The sequence below is a fragment of the Stegostoma tigrinum genome, chromosome 36 (assembly GCF_030684315.1).
Source record: "Stegostoma tigrinum isolate sSteTig4 chromosome 36, sSteTig4.hap1, whole genome shotgun sequence".
Lineage (NCBI taxonomy): Eukaryota > Metazoa > Chordata > Chondrichthyes > Orectolobiformes > Stegostomatidae > Stegostoma > Stegostoma tigrinum.
This window is the reverse complement of record NC_081389.1, coordinates 3,950,745-3,973,077: the sequence shown is the minus strand read 5'-3', so window position 1 is coordinate 3,973,077 and position 22,333 is coordinate 3,950,745. Positions and strand designations below refer to the sequence as shown.

Genomic DNA, 22,333 nt, shown 5'->3' with positions numbered 1-22,333 from the left:
AGGAAGCCATGGCTGAGATTGCTGACTTACCAATGGAAAAACCTACTGCACTCAAAGCTTTATCTGCATTCATTCTGTAACTCAGCATTGTCCCTTCCAATGTGTTTTGAATATACTTAATATCTTGGAATATATTGTTAAACCTTTATTATCCTCACTTTCTTAAGCAATGATTGGTTTCATTAACAGCACTGCTCTTTATGAGTACAGATCTCATTCATTATCCATTAAACTCGGGTTTGAACATTTTAAAATGAGAAATCCTAAAGTATTATCTTATTTAGCTCACTGAGGTCATTGACTTGTATTTGCCTTCTTCAGGTTTTGTGAATCACCTACGAGTGACCTTGAAATGAGAGGGAACAATCGAGGTAGGGGGAAGCGAACACGCCCCACTCCAAATACCCCAGCGATTGAGACCACCACGGTGCCAGACAGCAAAGTTGTCACCAAAACCCGGGCATGCACAAGTAGCAAGGGGCGTCGGGGCAGCCAGAACTCCTCTGACAGACGCACCCCAACTAACACAGTTGAAGATATCAAGGCAAGCCCTTCAGCAGGAAACAAACGGAAAAACAAACCTGCTCCAGACTTGGACTTAACCTCAAGTTCTGAGGACTCAAAAGGAGGGAAGAGAATGCGTTCAAACTCACGAGGAACCGCAACCCCGACTCCAGTTACAGGGATGAAAACTGAGCTTCCTGTGCCCGAACATAATTGTCCGTCACCCATTCTCATTGATTGTCCGCACCCCAACTGCAACAAGAAATACAAACACATTAATGGCCTGCGGTACCACCAGGCCCACGCGCATACAGACAGTGATGGGAAACTTGAGGGAGACATCGACAGCGAGGAGAAGAACTCAGACGGTGAGGACTGCGCCCAACACCCGTCGCTGAGCCAGGATTCTAGCAGCTGCAATGGCTCTTCCAGCTCTCTCTCATTCTGCCAGGCAAAGGGCTCCATGTCCCCTGCTCGCTCGGCCACACCCAAAGGCAGGAGAGAAGGCAGCATGGAATCTCATAGTCCTTCACCTGCTGCAAAGCTCATTGCTGGTAAGGGTTCGAGTAAAAAGAAAGTCTCTCCAGAGGCTGACACAGAGCCTGGTGGGATGTACAATATTGAGTGTTCAGAAGAAGGGCCTCCAGTGGCCAGCCCAAGTGATGATACAGGCAATGATGGAGATGATTCGAGCGAAAAGAAGTTGGTCTTGGAAAAAGATAAAGCCAAGAAGTCAAGCAGCTTGAAATCCGAAAAGCTTCCACTCAAAACCAAATCAGCCAGGCCCATTGTCCCTGCCGTGTCTGCACAGATGTACGGCTTCCCCACTGCTGGTTTTACGGCATCTGGCCCAGGGCCTGCTCCAAGTCTGGCCACCACTGTGGTCCAAGCGATGTCCAAGAGCCCCCCACTCAAAGCCATTCAGCCCAAGCCAACTATCATGGGGGAGCCATCGACAGTCAACCCAGCCCTCACCCCCGTAAAAGAGAAGAAGAAAAAGGAAAAGAAAAAGAAGGACCCCAAGGAAGCAGCGAGTCCCAAGCCACTGGGGAAAGGTGGAAAGTCTGAGGATGGCAAAAGCCCCTTCCGAGATTCTTCTGCAGATGTTGTTCCCAAAGGCGAGGGCCTCTTAAATGGTTCATCTGAGTCACATGAGAGTCGCCTGGCAAGTATCAAAGCCGAAGCAGACAAAATCTACAGCTTCACTGACAATGCGCCGAGTCCCTCCATAGGCACAGCCAGCAGGCTAGAGGGCACCAGCTTGGTAACACCTATCGCACCCTTACACGTGGTGACGCAGAACGGAGCCGACAGCTCTTCAGTCAAGACCAATAGCCCAGCTTACTCTGATATCTCTGATGCAGGAGAAGATGGAGAGGGGAAGGGAGAAGGTGCCAAAGTCAAAACATCATCTCCGGACCAAATGGCTAAGGAAAGTGCCAAGAAAGCATTATTTTCCTCCTCGTCGTCAACCTCCTCTTCCTCCTCATCCTCTTCTTCAAGAACTCAGCCACCTTTGAATAAGGAAACTCACTCTCCTTACTATCAGGGTTATGACACCTATTACTCTCCAAACTACCCCCACTCGAGCCCTGGCGGTGCCAGTAGTAGTTCAGGAGCAGTCAGTCATTCAGTCAAAATCAAGAAGGAAGTAGAGGAGGAGGGTGCAGAGGTGAGGGTCAAAGTTGAAAGTGCAGACGATAAAAAGATTGACATGAGCAGTACATGTCACCATCCTTCAGTGATCCAGCAAAGGCCTCAAATGTACATGCAACCTCTCTATTATGGCCAGTATGCGTATATGCCCCAGTATGGTTACAGTGAGCAGGGATACCACAGTCACGTAATGAGCACAAACCCAGCATACAGGCAGCAATATGAAAAGCTGTGTGAGGAACAACACAAGCAGAGACAAGAGCAGAATCGTGGGAAACACAACACCAACGACACTGAGAAAAAGCAAGAGCATAGCATTAAAGATCGAGACAGAGAGGAATGGAAACAGAAGCCTCCTGCCTCAGCCACACTGTCAAAGGCTCCAAGCTTGACAGACCTTGCAAAGCCGGTGCCCAACAAGCCCAAGGACTCCACGGACTCCATGAAATATGCCGTTATGGCAAAAGCAGACGATATCTCCAAGATGCAATCCCAGCAAGCTGAGGGACTAAAGATGAAATTGACTGAGGGGAGCCACCTTGGCAGGGAATTATGTGAAACAAAACCCAGTCTAGAGTCAAGCAAACACTCAGGAATGGATCCAACGCTATGGTACAGGCAGGTAAGAATAAAACTCCACAATCATAAGACTTATGGTCTACACTAACAACCACCACCACCTCCCAACCCCACCCATCCATCAGCCCAAATGAAGACTTAACAAAGTTTTTCACTGTTACTTTTACATCAAAATCTATGTAAATTAAATGTGAACTAACAGTCAAGTAATACTTAGAATAGGTTGATAAATTTCGCTTTAAAATGGTCAATACAACAAAGATATATCTTACAAAACCACAGGCACCTGCATCGATCCTCACCAGCAAATGGCATCATGAGCAGTTCAAGAGTGCTCTAATATGACCTCTGATGCATGGAATCTCTCACATTTCCACTCAATCGATTCAGTCTTTAAGTCACATTCATTAGTAACTGGACTCTACCTGAGGTCTTTGGAGGTGGGCGTTACCAGAATGGCATGCACTTGCACAATAACCGTAGCTCGGTTTGCAACAGTCTCAGTGACACGAGTTCCACTGAAGCTGCATTATCTAATCCCTTCAATGTGGTCTGGTCAGCTCTGACAAAACTGAAGCAGCAACAGTGGAATTGTCCAATTCCAATCAATGTTCTAATCATTCTTCAGCACTCTGTCCAGTTTAACAGGATTGTACACATCTTCTAGATATGCCTTCCCTTTCTCCCATTTGCTGCAGATCTCTTTTGTTCTTTACTGCAGTAGCTTCTTCGTTATTTTTGTGTCTGGCCGCGCATTTTTTTGACCTTTCTCTTAGTGTTGTTTCCAGGTCACAAGGACCAATATTTCTTATTATCAAACAGAATTATAATTCTTAAAAGTCCTTTTCAAACATTGCAAAAAGAAGTTATTTCCATAGGCATTTTGAAGAAATTATGAATTTAAGTTACAGCACAGCATTCAGCTCACAAATCATCCAGCATCAGCAGGCTTGATTTAAAGCTCAATCATTTGCATATTCTGTTCTAAATTGCGTAGAATTAGTACACAAGCAAAACTGATGGAGCAGTAAGGAAAGACCTTGAATTAATAAATTGCCCATCATGTTTTCAACTTGACTCAAAATTCTTGTTCAAAAAATTATATTTTGAAAAGCATTTCAATCTTGATGGCAATCCTGGACCAATTTGCACACAGCAAAATCCCAAACTAAACTTACAAGATGAATAATTGGATAATCTGTTTTTTTTTGTTGGTAATGACCATGGAGAGGTAAATGTTGTCCAGAGCACACAGGACTTCCCTTTTTAAGAAAAGGACCGTGGCCTTCCGTTGTGTCTAACCGAATAAACACAGGGCCGTATTTTAATGTCTTGATCAAAAACTGGCTCCTGTGATACTGTTAGCATTTCCATAACTCTGTTCTGGAATGTTAAGTCTTGGAGTGAAGTTTGCACCCACAACCTTTTGACACATTGATTTCTGAAACACCATAACATAATGAAATTTCCTAAAGCATTTTACAGGAGCACTATAAAATTAAATAGGACACTAAGCTATGGTGTGGACTGACAGAGACCAGCACACATTTTTTGGAATAGTTCACATCTAGAGGCAACAGAGGAATGAATGAGGGTCTCACAGCAGATGAGTTGAGATAGGACAGTGTTGCAATGGGTTGACATGGTGTAAAAGACAAAATGGCGGATATTCATGTTGGTATGAACATGAGGTTAGGAGCTCATTTTAGGATCGAACATGACCCTAAGGGTGTGAACATCATAACTTAATCTTAGAATGTCCCCGGGGAGATGATTGGAATTGGTAGCTAGGAAGGAACTGAAACTAGTGGGCTTCAGGCATCTCGTACATAAGTGGAAGAATTTTTTGCTCATCCAGTAGTGGATATCAGGTGAGCAGACTGATAATTTTGCAAAAGTGAGGAGTTGAGAAATAGTAGTGAGTTAAAACCAGGTTTCATTGTAACACTGTACCTTGGGATGATGTCACTGAGGGGTAGCACATAGATTAAGAACTGGGGTGTAAGGTAGCATGGATCATTCCTTAGTGGACTCCAGAGTTAGGGGATGTAAGAGAAGGTAGGGAAACCATTGCAAGTAATTCTTTGGCTGCAACTGGATGGATAAGAATGGAGCAGGAATGCAGTCCCACTGAACGGGATGAGAGTGGGGAGCTGTTGGAGGAAAGCAGTCTGGTCAGCTGTGTCAGAAACTGCAGGTGGCATAAGAAGCATGCTGGGGAGGAGCAAAATTAACCTTGATGAAATCTGCAGAATGTCACTTGTGACTTTGATGAGGTATTTTGGTACTACGGCAGGGCAGTAAACATAGGAACAATTAAAAACACTTTGGAAATTGGAGATGGATGGTAGGTTGCAAGGACTGTGGTGTCCAGAGTTTTTTTTTGAGGAAATATCACTGATTTGAAATACAGATGCTGCAGATATGAGTATTTATAGCATTTACTGCATTTATCCAATTTCCAGCAACTCTCGTATTTTGCTTTTGTTCTAATGAAATCCTCTTAAGGTGTGGGGAGAAGAAGCATCTGAGCTAGTATTTTAAATTTGTAGGTTTTTTAATGTCATCTTAGTACTGAAAACCTTGCTTTGAAAATTTCAGTCCACCCTTTTGCAGTTTGGGGTTGTAAACTTTTCAATTTACTTGAAAAGGTTGTTCCCTTTAAATTATATGCTGTAAACTATAATGTACTGGAGATCGTACGAGTGACTGTGAATGCCATAAAACTAAGTTTCATCTAGGACTTACAAAACTTGAGTTGCTTAGAGTACTTTGTTTTTTCAAAAAACTTTTCCTTTCAAATAACACCAGTTGGTAAATCAAAGCTTAAGTCCTTGAAACTGTTTAGATTTCACAAAGTGTTAGTGTTGCTTTTTGAATCAGGTGATTCCATCCTGGCAGTGACTGAGGGTCTAACAACCTCATTGTCCTTGAGCTAGATTGTGTCAAAATTGATCAGAGTTGGCAGATGTGGCTCCCTTTGAACTTGGCTCTGATAGCAACATTTGTTACGCAGAACACAAGTCACTGACTACATTAAAGGAAAAAGCAAAGCAGTCAGGGAGCGGGCCAGGGTATTGGATAAGTATTAGAAGAGAAAATATTTGAAGGCTGCATTTGAAAGGTCAGGGAGTTGGACCTAAGTGCTTTACTGTTGCAGAGAACTGGCGTGGTATTCATAAACCGAAATCCTCCTCCCTGTGCCATTAACATCAAATGAACATATGAGAGAGAAATTCCCATTATCTGTGAATAAGATTATTGAAATAGTTCGAATGTGATTCCAGAATGATCTCAGAAGAAGCAGTGTGACGTGCAGCTGAAGACTGTATTTCTGTTTTAATTTAGGAATGAGCATTGGCTGGAAAGTATGGAATTTCTTTCACTCAAAATTCAGAATTTTCATTCTGTTAAATAGACTGAGTGCTACTGGTTTAATAACATTGAAAACTGATTCAACATAAATTCAGTTCATAGAAGTGTACTTTAGGCATTAGCTTAACATCTTCAGATTTTCAGGATTGCTGTTGCATTTCTACCTCCCCATCTCACTCACACACACACACACACACACACACACACACACACACACACACACACACACACACACACACACACACACACACACACACACACACCCCACCCTTGCGAGAGAAGAATATGGCATGGTGCCTAATGGAGAGATATCTAGGTGCTGACTAAAGAATTAATAGAATGGCACAATTCTTAATACAAAAACAGACAGATCAGTGGGCACTTCAAATTACACAACCCGCCCGTGCCATATACTTCTCTTACAAAGGGAGGAGGGTGTTGGGGTGATGGGGAGGTAGAATTGCAACAGCAATCCTGAAAATCTGAAGATGTTAAGCTAATGCCTAAAGTACACTTCTATGAACTGAATTTATGTTGAATCAGTTTTCAATGTTATTAAACCAGTAGCACTCAGTCTATTTAACAGAATGAAAATTCTGAATTTTGAGTGAAAGAAATTCCATACTTTCCAGCCAATGCTCATTCCTAAATTAAAACAGAAATACAGTCTTCAGCTGCACGTCATGCTGCTTCTTCTGAGAATGATGTGGAATCAGTTTCTAACTATTTCAATAATCCCCTCTAATATAGGGTAGTAGAGTCATACAGCATGGAAACAGACCATTTGGTCCAACCAGTCCATGCTGACCATAAACCCAAGTTCTTCCTCATAATTAGCCTCTCCAGGAGAGGAAACTAGTTTTCCCTGTCCAATATATCCAGCCCTCTCAGTATTTTATACCCATCAATTAAGTCACCCCATAACCACCTCTGTTGAGCTATAATCAGATGCCACCCCATAGGAGAGGAGGGTAGGAATTGGGAACACGGGATGAGTTATACTTGCTGTTTGGAGCACAAAGGAAAGATTCTCATCCATCGTTTTTAACCTAAAATGCTAGGAATGTTATTCAAAAAATTAACTTGCATACTGCCCAATCCTAGTCTCATCTTCTGTGATCTGGAACAGCTTTAAGTTTGTGGACCTTCAGTTGTGCAGAGGAAGTAAAATTGACAACAATGTGAACTTTAAGTGGGATTAGAACTGTTGGTTTTTAAGATAGTTGCTGTGACAAGTCCAGCTTTAGATTAGACTTAATGTGCAAGAAGACTTCAGATGACCATGGCTCTGTCACAAGCAATAAAATAAGACAAATGGACGCTTTGTCTGCAAGTTATAGTGTGCTGTTCCATGCATGTCTCTGCCCATATCTGTTTGCATTGGCAAAGTCTCACTTATGCATTAGTGAAGCTGAAGTGCAGCTGTTTTATCTGATAAGTGTGGGCAGAGGAAGCACATTGTGTCTTGGTGGGCAATTATAATGCTGTTGCCTGCTCAAAATAAGAAGGATTGCTAATTGGCTGAAAGGCTTGCTGAGGCTCAAGAGGGACAAACAAAAACTAAGAGATCTGGTAAGAATTTTAATTTCCTGTGACAGAGAAGTTGACCTGTTGTGAGTAAGTGGATCAGTGGTTGTTAGGTTAATTAGGAAATACTGTTGAGGTTGGATGACCTTTCCAGGACAGCAACAAACTCTGGCATTGATGCAGCTCCCGGGGGCTTTTCTCAAAGCAACTATTTGAAAAGTTTCTTTTCATGAGTGCTTGCTTACTGAGCAGGTGAAAAGTGAAGTATTGTCATGTGAAATGGAACCAGGGACCAATGCCCAAACAGCCGCTGCCATGTCCTTGGAGGGTGGCTTTGCATTTTCTTTGTCCTGTCCTCAGAGCTCTACTACTTAAGATAAACAGTTTGGAGGGACAATTCTGAGAGATCACGGGTCACATATTTATGCGAAGTATTACGTTTGTCCAGGGTGATGGCATGGAATGGAGGTCTTCATCTCCACAGTAATGGCTTCACTCTTCATAAGTTCATAAAAATAGGGGAAGAATTAGGCCATTCGGTTTAATTGCTCTCATGAGCAAGAGAGATTTAATCCTGTCTCATTAGAGGCTCTCGTTCAGTCGATGCTAAGTCTCCATTCTGTTTCTGTATAAAACAAAGTGGACTGGCTCACCCTCTCCCTCTGTTAAGAGGGGAGAACCTTAGAGTTTCCCTTCATCTCAGTTTTACATTTACTGCTGCTACAACACAAAGATCACTGATTTGACTCTCCATCTGTGGGGATGTATCTGATGTCAGTTAGGTGGCAGTGGAGATCCCAGATTTCTTACACGAGAGGAAGTTTCATTCTCCGATTACCCTCCATAATTACAGTTTTGAGGTGTTTATGGCACCAACTTAACTCAGCTGTCCTCACAATCAGTTAGACAGCCAGTGTTCTCTGCTAGAGCATGCACTAGGAAAATAACTCTACCCTCAACCTCAACTTGTGTTCGTTTCAGTGAGATGAAGAGAACAGTAATTATATTTTTTATAAGAGAGCGCATTGCCTATTGCCATTTATACGCACAACTTCTAGTACTCTTGGGAGAATTGGCTAAAACCCTTTTATTGAGAGTGGAGCTAGCTGGAGTGGACTGGGAAAGGTGTTTAGTAAGGAAGACAGTTTAGGACCAATGGCAGACATTTAAGAAAATAGTTCATGACTCACAACAAAGATATATCCCAGTGAGGAAGAAGGATTCTAGGAAAGGGTTAAGCCAACTGTGGTTAACTAGGGAATTTAAGGATAGCATCAAATTGAAAGAAAAAATGTACACTGTGACAAAGATTCTTAATGAGCTAGTAAACTTTTAAAAACCAACAAAAAATGTCCTGTAAAGTAATAGACTGAAAAGATAAATGTTTAACGGTAAACCTAGACTTAATATCAAGACAAATGCCCAGAGCTCCCTCCATGGCAAGGAGATAAGAAGAGGGAAATTATACAGAGTACCCAAGATTAGGTCTCACCCAGGCTTCCTACAGCTGCAGCAAGAAATCTTTACTTCTCTAATTGTTTGCTGCATCTACAGGCTAACTTCGAGTGACTACTGGACAAGGACATCCAAATTTCTTTGGATACTGGCACTTCTAAACCCCATGTCATTGAGGAAACATTGTGCCTTCCTGTTCTTTCACCAAAGGGATCAAAATGTACTCTGGGTGGGAGATTTCAATGTTTACCACCAAGAGTGGCTCGGCAGCAGGACTATTGATTGAGCTTGTCAGGTCCTAAATGGCAAATGTTGAGGGAATAACTTCACACTTAATCTACGATGTTCTAGACCATTCGGTCGGTCTGTCTAAGTTCTCCTGAAACTTCCTTACACCTTCCTCACATTTCCACCCAAGTCAGTTCATCAGCAAATTTAGAAATCTTCCAGTTGGCCCCCTCTTGTAGGGGGGCAGTGCCCTAGTGGTATTATCACTGGACACTGATCTTGGGACCTGGGTTCGAATTCTGCCATGGCAGATGGCGGAATTTGAATTTAAAAACTCTGGAATTAAGAAAGTACCGATAATCAAGAAACCATTGTTGGAAAATCCCATTCAGGGAAGGAAATCAGCCACCTTCACCTGGTCTGGCCTACATGTGACTCCAGACCGACAGCAATATAGTTGACTGTCAGCTGCCTTTTGAAATGGCTGAGCAAGCCATTCAGTTGTACCAAATGGTACAAAGTCTCAAAGAAATGAAACTCGGCTGATCACTTGGCATCAACCTGAGCACTGGAAAAGACAACGGCGGAAACTGCCCTGTCGACCCTGCGAAGCCGTCCTCGCCAACATCTGGGGGTTACTGCCAAAATTGGGAGAGCTGTCTCACAGATGAGTCAAGCAACAGCCTGACATAGCCATACTTCTAGAGTCATATCTGACAGACAATGTCCCAGTCACCATCCCCGGATGTGACCCGCCCCACTGTCAAGACAGACCAAACAGAGGTGGCAACACAGTGGTACACAGTCGGGAGGGAGTTGCTCAGGGAGTCCTCAACATTGATTTTGGAACCCATGAAGTCTCATCACTTCAGTTAGACATGGGGAAGTATCCGTCCTGCTGATTGTCACATACTGTCCTTCCTTGACCAATGAGTCTTTTCTCTTCATGTTGAACAACACTTGGCGAGGAAGGCTTCACAGGGTCGACAGGGCAGTTTCCGTTGTTGGGTGCACTGAGGGTGGCAAGGCCTTAAAATGTACTCTGGGTGGGAGATTTCAATGTCCACCACCAAGAGTGGCACGGTAGCAGTATTACTGATTGAGCTTGTCAGGTCCTAAAGGACAAATAGTGAGGGAACTAACGAGAGGGAGAAACATACTTGACCACATCCCATTAATCTGTTAGCTGCAGATGCACCTGCCCATGACAGTATCAGTAAGAGTGACCATCGCACAGTCCTTGTGGAGACGAATCCCCGACTTCACATTGAGGATAACCTCCATTGTGTTGTGTGACACGATCACTGTGCAAAATGGGAAAGACTTTGAACAGATCTAGCAAATCAAGACTGGTATCCATAAGGTGCTGTGGGCCATCAATAGTGGAAGAATTGTACTCTAGCACAGTCTGTAACCTCGTGGCCCGGCATATCCCCCACTCAACCATTACCATCAATCCTGGGGATCAGCCTGGTTCAATGGAGAGTGCAGGAGGATATGCCAGGAGCAGCACTAGGCGTACCTGAAAATGAGGTGTCAACCTGGTGAAGCCACCAAAGAGGACTACTTGCACGCCAAACAAATAAGTAGCATATGGTAGGCAGAGCTAAGCGATCCCGTAACCAATGGATCAGATCTAAGCTCTGCAGTGCTGTCACATCCAGTCATGAATGGTGGTGGACAATTAAACAACTCACTGGAGGAGCAGGCTCCACAAATATCCCCATCCTCAATGATGGAAGAGCCCAGCACATCAGTGCAAAAGATAAGGCTGAAATATTTACAGCAATCTTCAGCCAGAACTGCTGAGTGGATGATCCCTCTTGGCCTTCTCCAGTGGTCCCTAGCATTACAGATACCAGAAATTCGATTCACACTAATGATATTAAGAAATGATGAGAGACACTGGATACTGCAAAAGCTATGGACCCTGACAACGTTCTAGCAATAGTACTGAGGTATTGTGCTCCAGAACTTGCTGCTCCGCTAGCTAGGCTGTTCCAACACAGTTACAATATTGGCATCTGCCTGAGAGTGTGTAGAAGTTACCCAGTTCTGTCCAGTACACAAAAAAACAGAACAAATCCAACCAAACCAATTACCGCCCCATCACTCTACTGTTGATCATCAGTAAAGTGATGGAAGCTGTCATCAACACCTGTTCCGCACCTGTTCAGCAACACCCAGTTTGGGTTCTGCCAGGACCACTGGACTCCTGACCTCATTACAGCCTTCATTCAAACGTGGACAAAAGAGCTGAATTCCAGAGTTGAGGTGAGAATGACGGCCCTTGACATCAAAGCTGCATTCGACCAAGTGTGGCATCAAGGAGCCCTAGCAAAACTGGAATCAGTGGATATAAGGGGGCAAAATCTCTGCAGGTTGGAGTCATACCTGACACGTAGGAATAGGGTTGTGTTTGTTGGAGGCCAACCAGCTCAGCTCCAGGACATCTCTGCAAGAGTTCCTCAGGGTAGTGTCTTAGCCCCAACCATCTTCACAACAAGAGACAATCTAACCGTCACCCCTTGACATTCAATAGTATTACCATCACTGAATCCCTCACTAGCAACATTCTGGAGGTTACCATTGGCCAGAAACTCAACTGGATTCGCCACACAAACACAAGCACGCCAGAGGCTAGGAATACTGTGGTGAATAACTCACCTCCTGATTCCCCAAAGCCTGTCAACCATCTGCAAGGCACAAGTCAGGAGTGTGATAGAGTACTCCCCACTTGCCTGGATGGGTGCAGTCCCAACAACACTCAAGAAGCTTGACACCATCCAGGACAAAGCAGCCACTTGATTGGCGCCACATCCACAAACATGTATTCTGCCTACCTCTGACAATGAAGAGCAGCAGTGAGTACTATCTACAAGATGCACTGCAGAAGATCCTCAGACAGCACCTTCCAAACCCAATTCCTTCTAGAAGGACAAGGAGAACAGGGGAACACCACCACCTTCAAGTTCCCCTCCAAGCCACTTACCATCCTGACTTGGAAATATATCGCCATTCCTTCATTGTCGCTGAGTCAGAATCCTGGAATTCCCATCACTAATGGCATTGTGGGTCAACCCCCAACAGGTGGACTGCAGCAGATCAAGAAAGCAGCTCATCACTACCTTCTCAAGAGCAGCTGGAGAAAGACAATAAAAGCTGGCCGGCTAGCGATAACCCACATCTCTCAAATGAGTTTTTAAAAAAAATGGGAATCATGGTTAAGAGACTATTATCAGCGAGAGCCCAGTCTATGATGATAATCCCAAAATGCTTCGCAGCAATCAGGAATTTTGGAAGTGTGGTTACTGCTGTAACATAGGAATTACTTCAGTCCCTGGTGTACACATAATGTCCCTCAAATAGCCATGTGATGTTGAACCAGTATACTAGGGATAGTGGTTGAAAATAAATATTGGCCAGGAGCATAGAATGGCCTTCTTTGATAGCGGATGTGGGACCTTTTACTTCTGCCTGAGCGGACAGACAGGTCTTGGTTTCACATCTCCTCCAAAAGATGGGCACTTCCTTGGTACAGCCCTGAGTGTCAACCTAAAATATAGATCTTTGTCAAGTACTTGTACATAGAATCTTCTGATAGAAGTGAGGGAGAACCACTGAGCCTTCTTAGATGCCTTCTTATGCCGAGACATGGCGATGATTGACATCATTAAAATGCTCTAAATTGGATTGACAATTTTTCCTAATTTGGTAATGGGGTTGGAGGTAGGAGGAGGAGAAGGCAATTGATGCCGCATTGATATTTCAGACTGCTGGTGTTATCCTCAAATTAACCTGATTGTGGTCACAATTATCAGCTATTTTCAACAGGTTTGTCTTGGGAGAACTGCAGTGCTTTTTAGTAACTTGCTGGCCCTCAGGCATGCTCACCATAAACACATACTGTCTATTTTTCCACCTGGTGGATTCAGTACATAACATGTTTTCGTGAGTTTGTGTTACCCTGCCGGCAGATTTGTAGAAAGTCATTTGAGGTTCACTATGCAGGAAGCTCTATGTAAAGCACAGACAGAGAATGTGATGTGAATATGGCCTTAAAGGGAAAATTCTTCTATGTAATCATTTGTGTTCTAAAAAAAAGAGAACACCCATATTGTATATAGCAAATCTTAGTTTGCAGACTCCTGATTGCGCAGCTGTGGCATGTATTCTATCTGTTTTTGTATTTATAGCAGATTACAGAGTTAGAATTTGATGCCTAGCTCATTTACTCAGTATTGCAGTTCATGGCATCTTGTGCCAAGACTTGGAAGTGACTTTAATTCTTCATCACTAAAGGGATTTTCGAGACACCAACTACTTCTTCATTCCTGGAGAGAGATGAGAGGCCACTCCCAGTAACCCATTTGGCAGATCCTAAAACATATTCTGTGTTCAGGAATTATAATCCTGTATGTGGTGGAAGGCACTCTGTTCAGTACATTCTTAGAACTGTTTTGTATGTGTTAGCATTTGATATTTTGAGGCATCAGGGATTCTACATGATGAATTTTCACTTTGTTCATGTCTTCACTGTGGTGTAGAATGTTTAGACCAAGGAATCTCAATGCTGCACTCAGGGCCAACCACCAACAATCTCCCCAGAGTTGAATTAGATTTCAGCATTGTGTGCATCTAAAATTGCACAGTTGGAGAATAGCAAATTGAATACACCAGGACAATAGAAACTCACTGGAGAGCTGGAAAGAGGACACCTGCAAAAGGTGTCTTTATCTAAGTATGTGGCATATATTGTAGAAACTGGAGAGCAGTGCGAGATGAAATTTATTCTGTTAAATTGACCTATTATGTTTACATTTTATGATAGTCTGTTGTGTGTGTCTGTACCTTAACTGAAGCCATGTTGAGAATGCCTTTGAAAGAGAATGTAAGCTGCTGATTTTTATGTCAGTATGGGTAGGTTAGAATTGTAGAACAGTAAAGAAGGAGGCTTTTTTGCCCATTGTGTCCATGCTTGGTGTCTGCAAACGCAACCATCTCAGTTCCATCCCCTTGCAAAGCTTTGCAACTTTTTTCCCCCCATCAGATAGTTTTCCTTTGAGGGTCTTGATTGAATATGCCTCCTGCATTCTCTCAGGCTTCAAATGCAACTTTGACTTAATTTCACTGCCATGTGTTTCAGTTGATCAGACACAAATAACCATCTCCCTCATCTTCCAAAGCCTTTCCTGTTCAACTGCAATCATTGAGATTTTGCATATAGGATGATGATGATTATTGGAGCAACATTACTCCCAAAAAAATCTCTGTTTCATCCTGGTGTAAAACTCAACAAGATTGTATTTAATATTCAATTCCAACAATTGTGCAATGGACCTGTTGTACATTTAGTCCTTACTTAAATAAGTCTTTGCAAATAAACTGTGATAAATGTAATGAGGTGCCACCTGGTATTGATGTTGCGTGTTGATATTTATTGTTAAAAATCATGCTTCTAATTTAACAGTATCCATCAATTTAAAAACCCTGTTGCGCATACATGAGCTAGGTAATAAAACTATCATTGAACATTTTCTATCCTCTCTTTAACAATACTGAGATCTTCCTTGAATGTTAGTGAGCACTTCCTCACTAAATCAGACGAAATTGGGTACTGTCAGCCTACGTGGATTTCAGCCAGGGTGGTGGTACAGGTCACAGTCAGGATTGACATTCATAAATCAGGTCAAGGGAAGTTGCTGGGATTCGGTTTCCAATGAGAACCTGCGAACTTCTGCAGGAAATACAGAAAGAAGGACTGGCTGTGGCTTATCTCCATGGTCGAATAGGGCAGAGATAGTTATCTTATTCTAAAGATTACTTAATTCCTGCAGGAGGGGGATAGGGGAAAGAAGCTGCAGCAGCAGAAACAGGTTGCTCCATTGGTTTGGTTGCAGCTTGTCGAGGTGTTCCTTAAATTGTAAACTGCTGCGATAAAGAACAGGAGAGGCAAGTAAAGCTGTCATTTACCTTAAAACTAGAAAGCCTGTTTGGAAGTGAGCACTTGGTGTAATTTTTTTTGCTAACAGAAAGCTCCTGTCAGAAGTGTAAGAAATAGGGTTCATTAGAAACAGATATCTAACATCAAAAATATTGCACAGACCTTAGGGTTAGAAATAAAATTGAACTGCACTCAGAAGGTAAGAGATCTGGAACAAGCCACACAACTGTCTTTCAGCTCCCATAGACATGGGGATGCCCCAGTAATTTCTGTGTCACAGGAAACTTAAGTGGTCGAGCTTTCTATGCTCAGGGACACCTTAACCAGTTCTAAATAGGTCCGCCAGTTCTAAATAGGTCCGCTCGAGCTATATCTCTGGACAGCATTCTGTCTTGAAGAGCTGTCTGACTTTTTACAACAACATTCACCTCCTCACAAACTTATTTATTATACAGCACTATCTTAAGTGTATTTAATCACACTTAATGTGGATAAAACGCAGGAAGAGAAGAGAGCAGCCATTCTCCTGAGAAGTGATATCCAGCTACCTTAATTGTGAAATAGCTATCCCGCAGAGCAAAATGGTAAATTTCTTTTCCCAAACTGCCTCTTTCAAAGGCAAAGTGTAACTGTCCATAGCCATCCTTAAATTGCACAGAGAAACCATGTTCCTATTTTGAACTTGACTTTATTTCCAACAGAGCTCCTCCTCCCCTACAGAGTCATTTAAATGGTAAATTTCTCCACAGTTTCCAGGATGCTGCAACAGGTAATGTTGGGAGTTGGGGGAGCACAAGGCGCTCTCATAAAGAGAATACTCTGGCTGAGTCTTTAGCCGTTATACAAGATTTTTGTTTGTCAGTACACTCTGGCACTGTCTCTGCTTGAGTTCATAGAGTTCAACAAACAAATACCACTTTTTCCAAGTGATTCAGGGGTCACCAGTTCCAGTGCAGGTACAGCTGAATGCCTGCGCTACCTGCCTTCCAAAACTGGCTCCTGCTCATAGTGGGAAGGTAAAAGCAGACTGTAGAAACTTCATCTCTCCCAAGATTCTGTACACACTCCTTCACACTTACCCTTCTATGTGGACCATTTCATATAGTTTCTTCAAAAAAATCATTTTGTGGGAATGCAGCCATGATTGGAGTCTGTCCCATCTTGGGACCTATATATTTTCTTCTAATGGAACTACACTTTGTCTCATTGGGCAGAGCTGCTTCGCAGGATCAAGAGTAGTCTCTAACAGCAATCAAGCCAGGTCCCAGCTCCTAGCTTTTCTCCACAGAGGCTGCTATCAGAATTTCAGAAGGCATCTGGTAGAACAGTCAAGGGAACTGACTTTGTGGGAATGAATGTGCTCAGTATGGTCAATATTAACAAATTACCCACTTGCCACAGTCAATGTTTTCCTAATTAGGAAGGCGATGATTGACTAGGCTAAAGAAGAGCCAAACTGCTTCACTCTGCTGTCTCCATCTCAAAACAATTGGGTATTCAGCTACATATTTACATCAACCCCTTAAGCAGTAGCATGTACTGTTAACAAAGCTTTGTTATCTGGTCTGAGATTCTGTGAAGTTGCACATTGTAATTTTGGGGAAGCAATTTTTCATCCCTGCAGAGCTTGCTATAACTGTCATTAAGGAGCCTCTGACATTCCATAGCTGTTTGCTTCACACGATTTGACAGGGCCCTGAATAGAGTACGGCAGGGTCTTGGCACTTCCACATGATTGCAATGGCGAGCGTCCTTTGCACTGAATTGAATCACTCAGTGTTGTGTTTTTCAGGAATCTGAGAGCAGGCTGTGGTCTTACGTCTATCCAAACAAGTACTCAGAGCAGCAAAAAGCAGAAGAGGAAAGGTGGAAGGAAGTGGAGCGGGACCGGAAATTCAAAGAAGAAAGCTCTTCGCGGCTAAGAAGCAAAGAGATAGCAGTTAAAGAGGAGAGCAAAGACAGCATGTGCTTGGAATCCCGTTCGACCTCTCTGGAAGAGTGCCGATCTGTTGGGAAAGATCCCAGGTCAGGACTTCATATTCCTGTGTCCTCCTCGATGGTTCAACACCCATCTTACATGCCGTATGTCCACGGCTATCCATATGGGAAGCCATATGAAACACCACACCCGGGATTTCGAGGAATGACGCCAATGATGATGCAGAATTATCCAGGTAAAAGCATGCATTCATTTGTTGCTGCAAAGATTCTGGATGAGTCACCAAGACAGCAGCTGCTTGTTAAAATTCAGCAACAGTTGACTATAACATCACTACTCACAAAACGGTAGCAAATCAGAAGCACAGCTCACAAATTCTTTTGATTTGTATTTGGGATGTGGGTGTCTCTGGCTAAACCAATATTTATTACCCATTCCTAATTTCCCTGAAACTAAGTGGCATGCAATGCTGTTTTAAAAGGCAATTAATTTTCAACCCCATTGTTATTGGTTTGGAATAACGTGTAGTTCAGTTCACCCTAAGTACAGCAGACTTCTTTCCCTATGAGACATTTAGAACCATAATATCAGCACATTCCCCTGAAGTTCTTGATTACTAACCTAGTGATATTGCCACTGTACCATTACTTCCTCTTATTTCTGGATAATGTTTATTGTTTTGAACTACTGTCTTGATTATCAACTCTGGCCTCTAGGTTAGTATCCTTTAATGTAACCAGCATTGCACTCTAACTCTTGTCTCATTCTTTAAATATTCAATGTTTGATTCAAAAGAAGTGATGCAGAAATGATGTGCCAGTACTCCAGCTGAATGTTTTAAGCAGATTTCATAGGTGGTATTTCAACTGCGCGGTTGCACCCAATTGCACAGCACTTATGGATGCACAGTTACAGCCTAGCATTGCTGAGTCCTTGTCCTCAGCTATATTATTGCTGGGAGGGGCAAAAAGCAATACATTCCAGGAAAGTCATCACTATAGTGGACCTTCAGGAGGATCAAAGAGTCTTACAGGGAAGAGATAGTAATAGAGATGGCCACATTAAGGGCGCACTGTGTTTACAGCTAAGATAAACCATGTTTGTCTGTTCCACCCGTGGAGGAGAAAGGGGTGAGGGAAGTGGGTACACTTCTGAAATAAATGACGGAATGGAGAGTTGGATTTGAATTTGCAAACCATATTAAGTTAGGAGGGAGAACACCAGGAGCAATAGGGACATTAGTTAAATAGCTGGCCAAAAATGGAATTCAACGTGGATTAGTCTGACACATCCACTTTGGATCGGAAAAGAATAAATCATAGTTTATTTTAAATAGCTCCAGATTGAGGGGAAGCAGAGATATTTGAAAGTTTGATTACACATTAAAAGATAAAAATAAACAGCAATGGAAAAAGGGCGAATGGAATTTTGACTTTTTCTCAGACTAGAACACAGTTGTAATTTTTAAAAATTTATTAATGGGGCGTGGCTGTCGCTGTCTGGGCCCAGCATTTATTGCCCATCCCTAGTTGCCCTTGAGAAAGTGGTGATGAGCTGCCTTCTTGAACCACTGCAGTCCATTTGTTGTAGGCTGACCCACAATGTCATTAAGGAAGGAATTCCGGGATTTTGACTTCAGTTAAATGCAGGCACATTCTTATCCCATTCCCTTCAGTCTTGGATACTGGGTCTCAGGAAGGATGCATTGGCCAGAGGTGCAATGCAGAATCATCAGGATCACACTGAAGCTTTGAGGGCGATATTTTGAGGACAAAGACTAGGAGGATTGAGATATGACTGATAAGTAACAATTTAAATTATTTAAATTAGAGAGTCTAGGTACAGAGGAACTTTTTTCTCTGTAAACTGCGAGAGATCTTGTTTAAAATAATTATTTCATGTGATGTAAGCATTGTTGGCATTCAGCCCTGTGAGCCTGCATCTCCATTCATTTTGATTATGGCTTACCAGGAAATCAAATCCACTCAATGGGTACTGTAGCTCCAGATCTCTCAAAATAGAAAATGGTGCTGACATGAGGGCTTTGCTTCCTATGTTCCTAAGAATATGTATGTACTTAGGTGGAGCGTGAGAATTATTTTTTGTCTGGAATAATCAGTAGAAACTTTTGATTCAGTAATACCCCAAAGACACCACTTGACTGAATACAGCTGGGATATTATATTCTGAAAACAACAAATGCTGGAGATCAGAGCAGATCAAACACCATCTGTGGCAAGAGCCAAAAACAGAAGTTGCTGGAAAAGTTCAGAAGGTCTGGCAGCTTCTGTGAAGAGAAATCAGAGTTAACATTTCGAGGCCAGTGACCCTTCCTCAGAACTGCCTCTTCTGTTCACAGATGCTGCCAGACTTGCTGAACTTTTCCAGAAACTGCTGTTTTTGTTAATGATTTACAGCATCTGCAGTTCTTTCGGTTTCCATGGGGAGACAGCAAGCTAACTTTTTGAGTCTCGATGACTCTTCATTTGAGCTGAAGTGATATGTGGAGCGGGCAACATTTATGCTGTAGTTGGGTGGGAGAGTTGTGAGGGTGGTGGTAGTAGAGTGCTGGTGGATAAAAGATGCTAATAGTTCAGATTAAGTGATCAGAATGTGAGAATGGCAGAACAATAGCAACACAGTGTGGAGCTACGGAACACAGCAGGCCAGGCAGCATCAGAGGAGCAGGAAAGTTGACGTTTTGGTTCAGAAAATTTGTTATTTTCAGTACAGACCTCAATCACTTAACCTGAACTATCAACATCTTTTTTCCACCAGCACCCTACACCCACCCCCAATCTAGACTGTAAATGTTGACCCTCCATACTTCACCACAGTTCTGATGAGGAGTCATCTAGACTCGAAATGTTAGCTTGCTGTCTCTCCATGATGCTGTCTGACCCACTGTGGTCTCCAGCATTTGTTTTCAGTATAGATTCCAGCATCTGCATAATTAGCTCCTATAGTATACTCTGAGATGGGGCGGCACAATGACACAGTGGTTAGCACTGCAGCCTCACAGCGCCAGGGATCTGGGTCGATTCCAACCTCGGGCAACTGTCTGTGTGGAGTTTGCACATGCTCCCTGTGTCTGTGTGGTTTCCTCCGGGTGCTCCGGTTTCTTCCCACAGCCTAAAGATGTGCAGGTTAGGTGGATTGGCCAGGGTAAATTGCCCATAGTATTCAGGGATGTGTAGATTAGCTGGGTTATAGGGAGATGGGTCTGGGTGGGATGCTATGAGGTTGGGTGTGGACTTGTTGGGCCAAAGGGCCTGTTTCCAGAGTGTAGGGATTCTATGATTCTATGATCAGTGTGAGAAGACATTGTAATAAAGAAAATGAAATCTTTCTCCTCCTAAAAAGGAATTCACTGTAGTAATTTGACAGTGCCCTGCTAGCTACAGTATAGAATTAGCACGTGATTAAATCCGAGAGATTTGGATTGGCAGTTGTACAGGAACACAGGAATAAGCATAGGTTATTTAACACCTTGAGCATGTACCACAATTCAGAAGGATCTGCTTGAGGCAGTTGGGAGAATTTGAATACAACTAGTTAATAAATCTGGAAGAGATGCTAGTCTCATTAATCATCTTTAAACTACCAGATTGTCAGTAAAACCCACCTGTTCACAAACATCAAATCTGCCATCCTTGCCTGGTCTGGCTTACCTGAAACTTCAGAACCATAGCAATGTGGCAGACATTGTCCGAGTGAGAGTCTAAAGCCTGTGGGTGTACTTACATCGCATGGACTGCAGTGATTCAAGAAGGCAGCTTACCACCTTATTCTCCAGGATAATAGGTGCTGGTCAGTAATGTCATGCCAAAAGAACAGAAAGAAAAACTGGATGTGTCCGTCTGTGACTTGTATCCCTTAATGGTGTTTTTTAAAATGTGTCAGCTGGATGGCTGGTTTGTGATGCACAGCAATGCCAAGTGCGTGAGTTTAATTTCCACATTGACTGAGATTCCGTGAAGGACTCCTTTCTCAACCTGTCCTCTCACCTGAGGTGGGGTGACCCCCTGGTTAAACTACCACCAGTCGTGTTCTAATGAAAGATCCCGGTATTCCTGTGGGTCTTATAGTGACTTTACCTATTTTACCTCTATTGGTTTTAGTTAATAGTTGCTGTTTGTGGAAGAGAGATCCAAAGTCCTCCTACTCTTTTGAGTATGGATGTATTTCCCAATTCTGTAGACGTATTTCCTAATTCTATCTTGAAAACTCTCAGAGGTATAGACTGTAGTTAAGACTGTTATTTCAATGGCTGTCTTATTTCACATCTGGTTTATGTACCTTTAAAATTAGATTGTGAGTTAATGTCACTCTTCTGATTGACTTGGATAATCTGCTTTTCAGGGTCGTATTTGTCCTCTGGATTCTCTTTCTCACCTTATGCCAATAAGGTTCCAGGGCATGAAGACAGCGATCGAGCTCGTGGGAGCCCTGGTGTAGGCAGCAAGCCGAGTTCAGAATCCATGGCCCTTGATATCCTGCAGCAGCATGCCAGTCAGTACAAGAGCAGGTCACCAACAGTAAGTAAGCAAGGCTGGCAACATACAGAGATCTCCTCTGTTTGCTGGGAACACAGCAGCCAATTTTATGCCATGTGATACTTGTTAAACCAAATAGCCCCCAATTCAGAACCATTTTATAGACTGAATGAGATGCTTTCATTCTGCTTCAGTACAGAACCCATTTCAGTCTCCAAACCATTACACTGTGCATTTCTATACAAGTTAGCATGACCAGGTCAGTTCGAGCTATGTAATATTGATGTTTCATTTGTATCATAAAAGCAGAGAAAATAGAAGTGGGTGAAGGCCTTTTGGCCCATCAAATGCACTGTCTCATTCAACATGATTATAGCTAATCCTGTATTTCAATGCCACACTTCCCCTTTTTCCTCATTCTCTTTGACATCTGACCAATTGTTTCTCCTTTTCTTCTTCTTCAGCAGCTCTGAGACCCCCTGTCTTTCCCATTGTGGTCTCTCCCTAGTGTCTGTATCTTCGCTTGATGAATTTCATGAACACCTTTGACATTGACTTTTTTTTTCCCACTCTCAGTGCATATATTTTTAACTTCTTTTAACTTCTGAACTGCTTGAAATCTTCACAATC

General features: G+C 42.8%; 1 protein-coding gene across 5 annotated transcripts in view; it reads left to right on the top strand.

The window, feature by feature from the left end:
- The window catches only part of LOC125446724 (zinc finger protein 609-like), a 263,833-nt gene that overhangs the window by 223,499 nt on the left and 18,001 nt on the right, over positions 1–22,333 (top strand). For all 5 annotated transcript variants that reach the window (XM_048520481.2, XM_059640201.1, XM_048520480.2 and 2 more), the window contains exons 5-7: positions 322–2,782; positions 17,061–17,442; positions 21,570–21,745. In XM_048520481.2, coding sequence (XP_048376438.2) covers positions 322–2,782; positions 17,061–17,442; positions 21,570–21,745 — 3,019 coding nt within the window. The remainder of the gene's footprint in view (positions 1–321; positions 2,783–17,060; positions 17,443–21,569; positions 21,746–22,333) is intronic.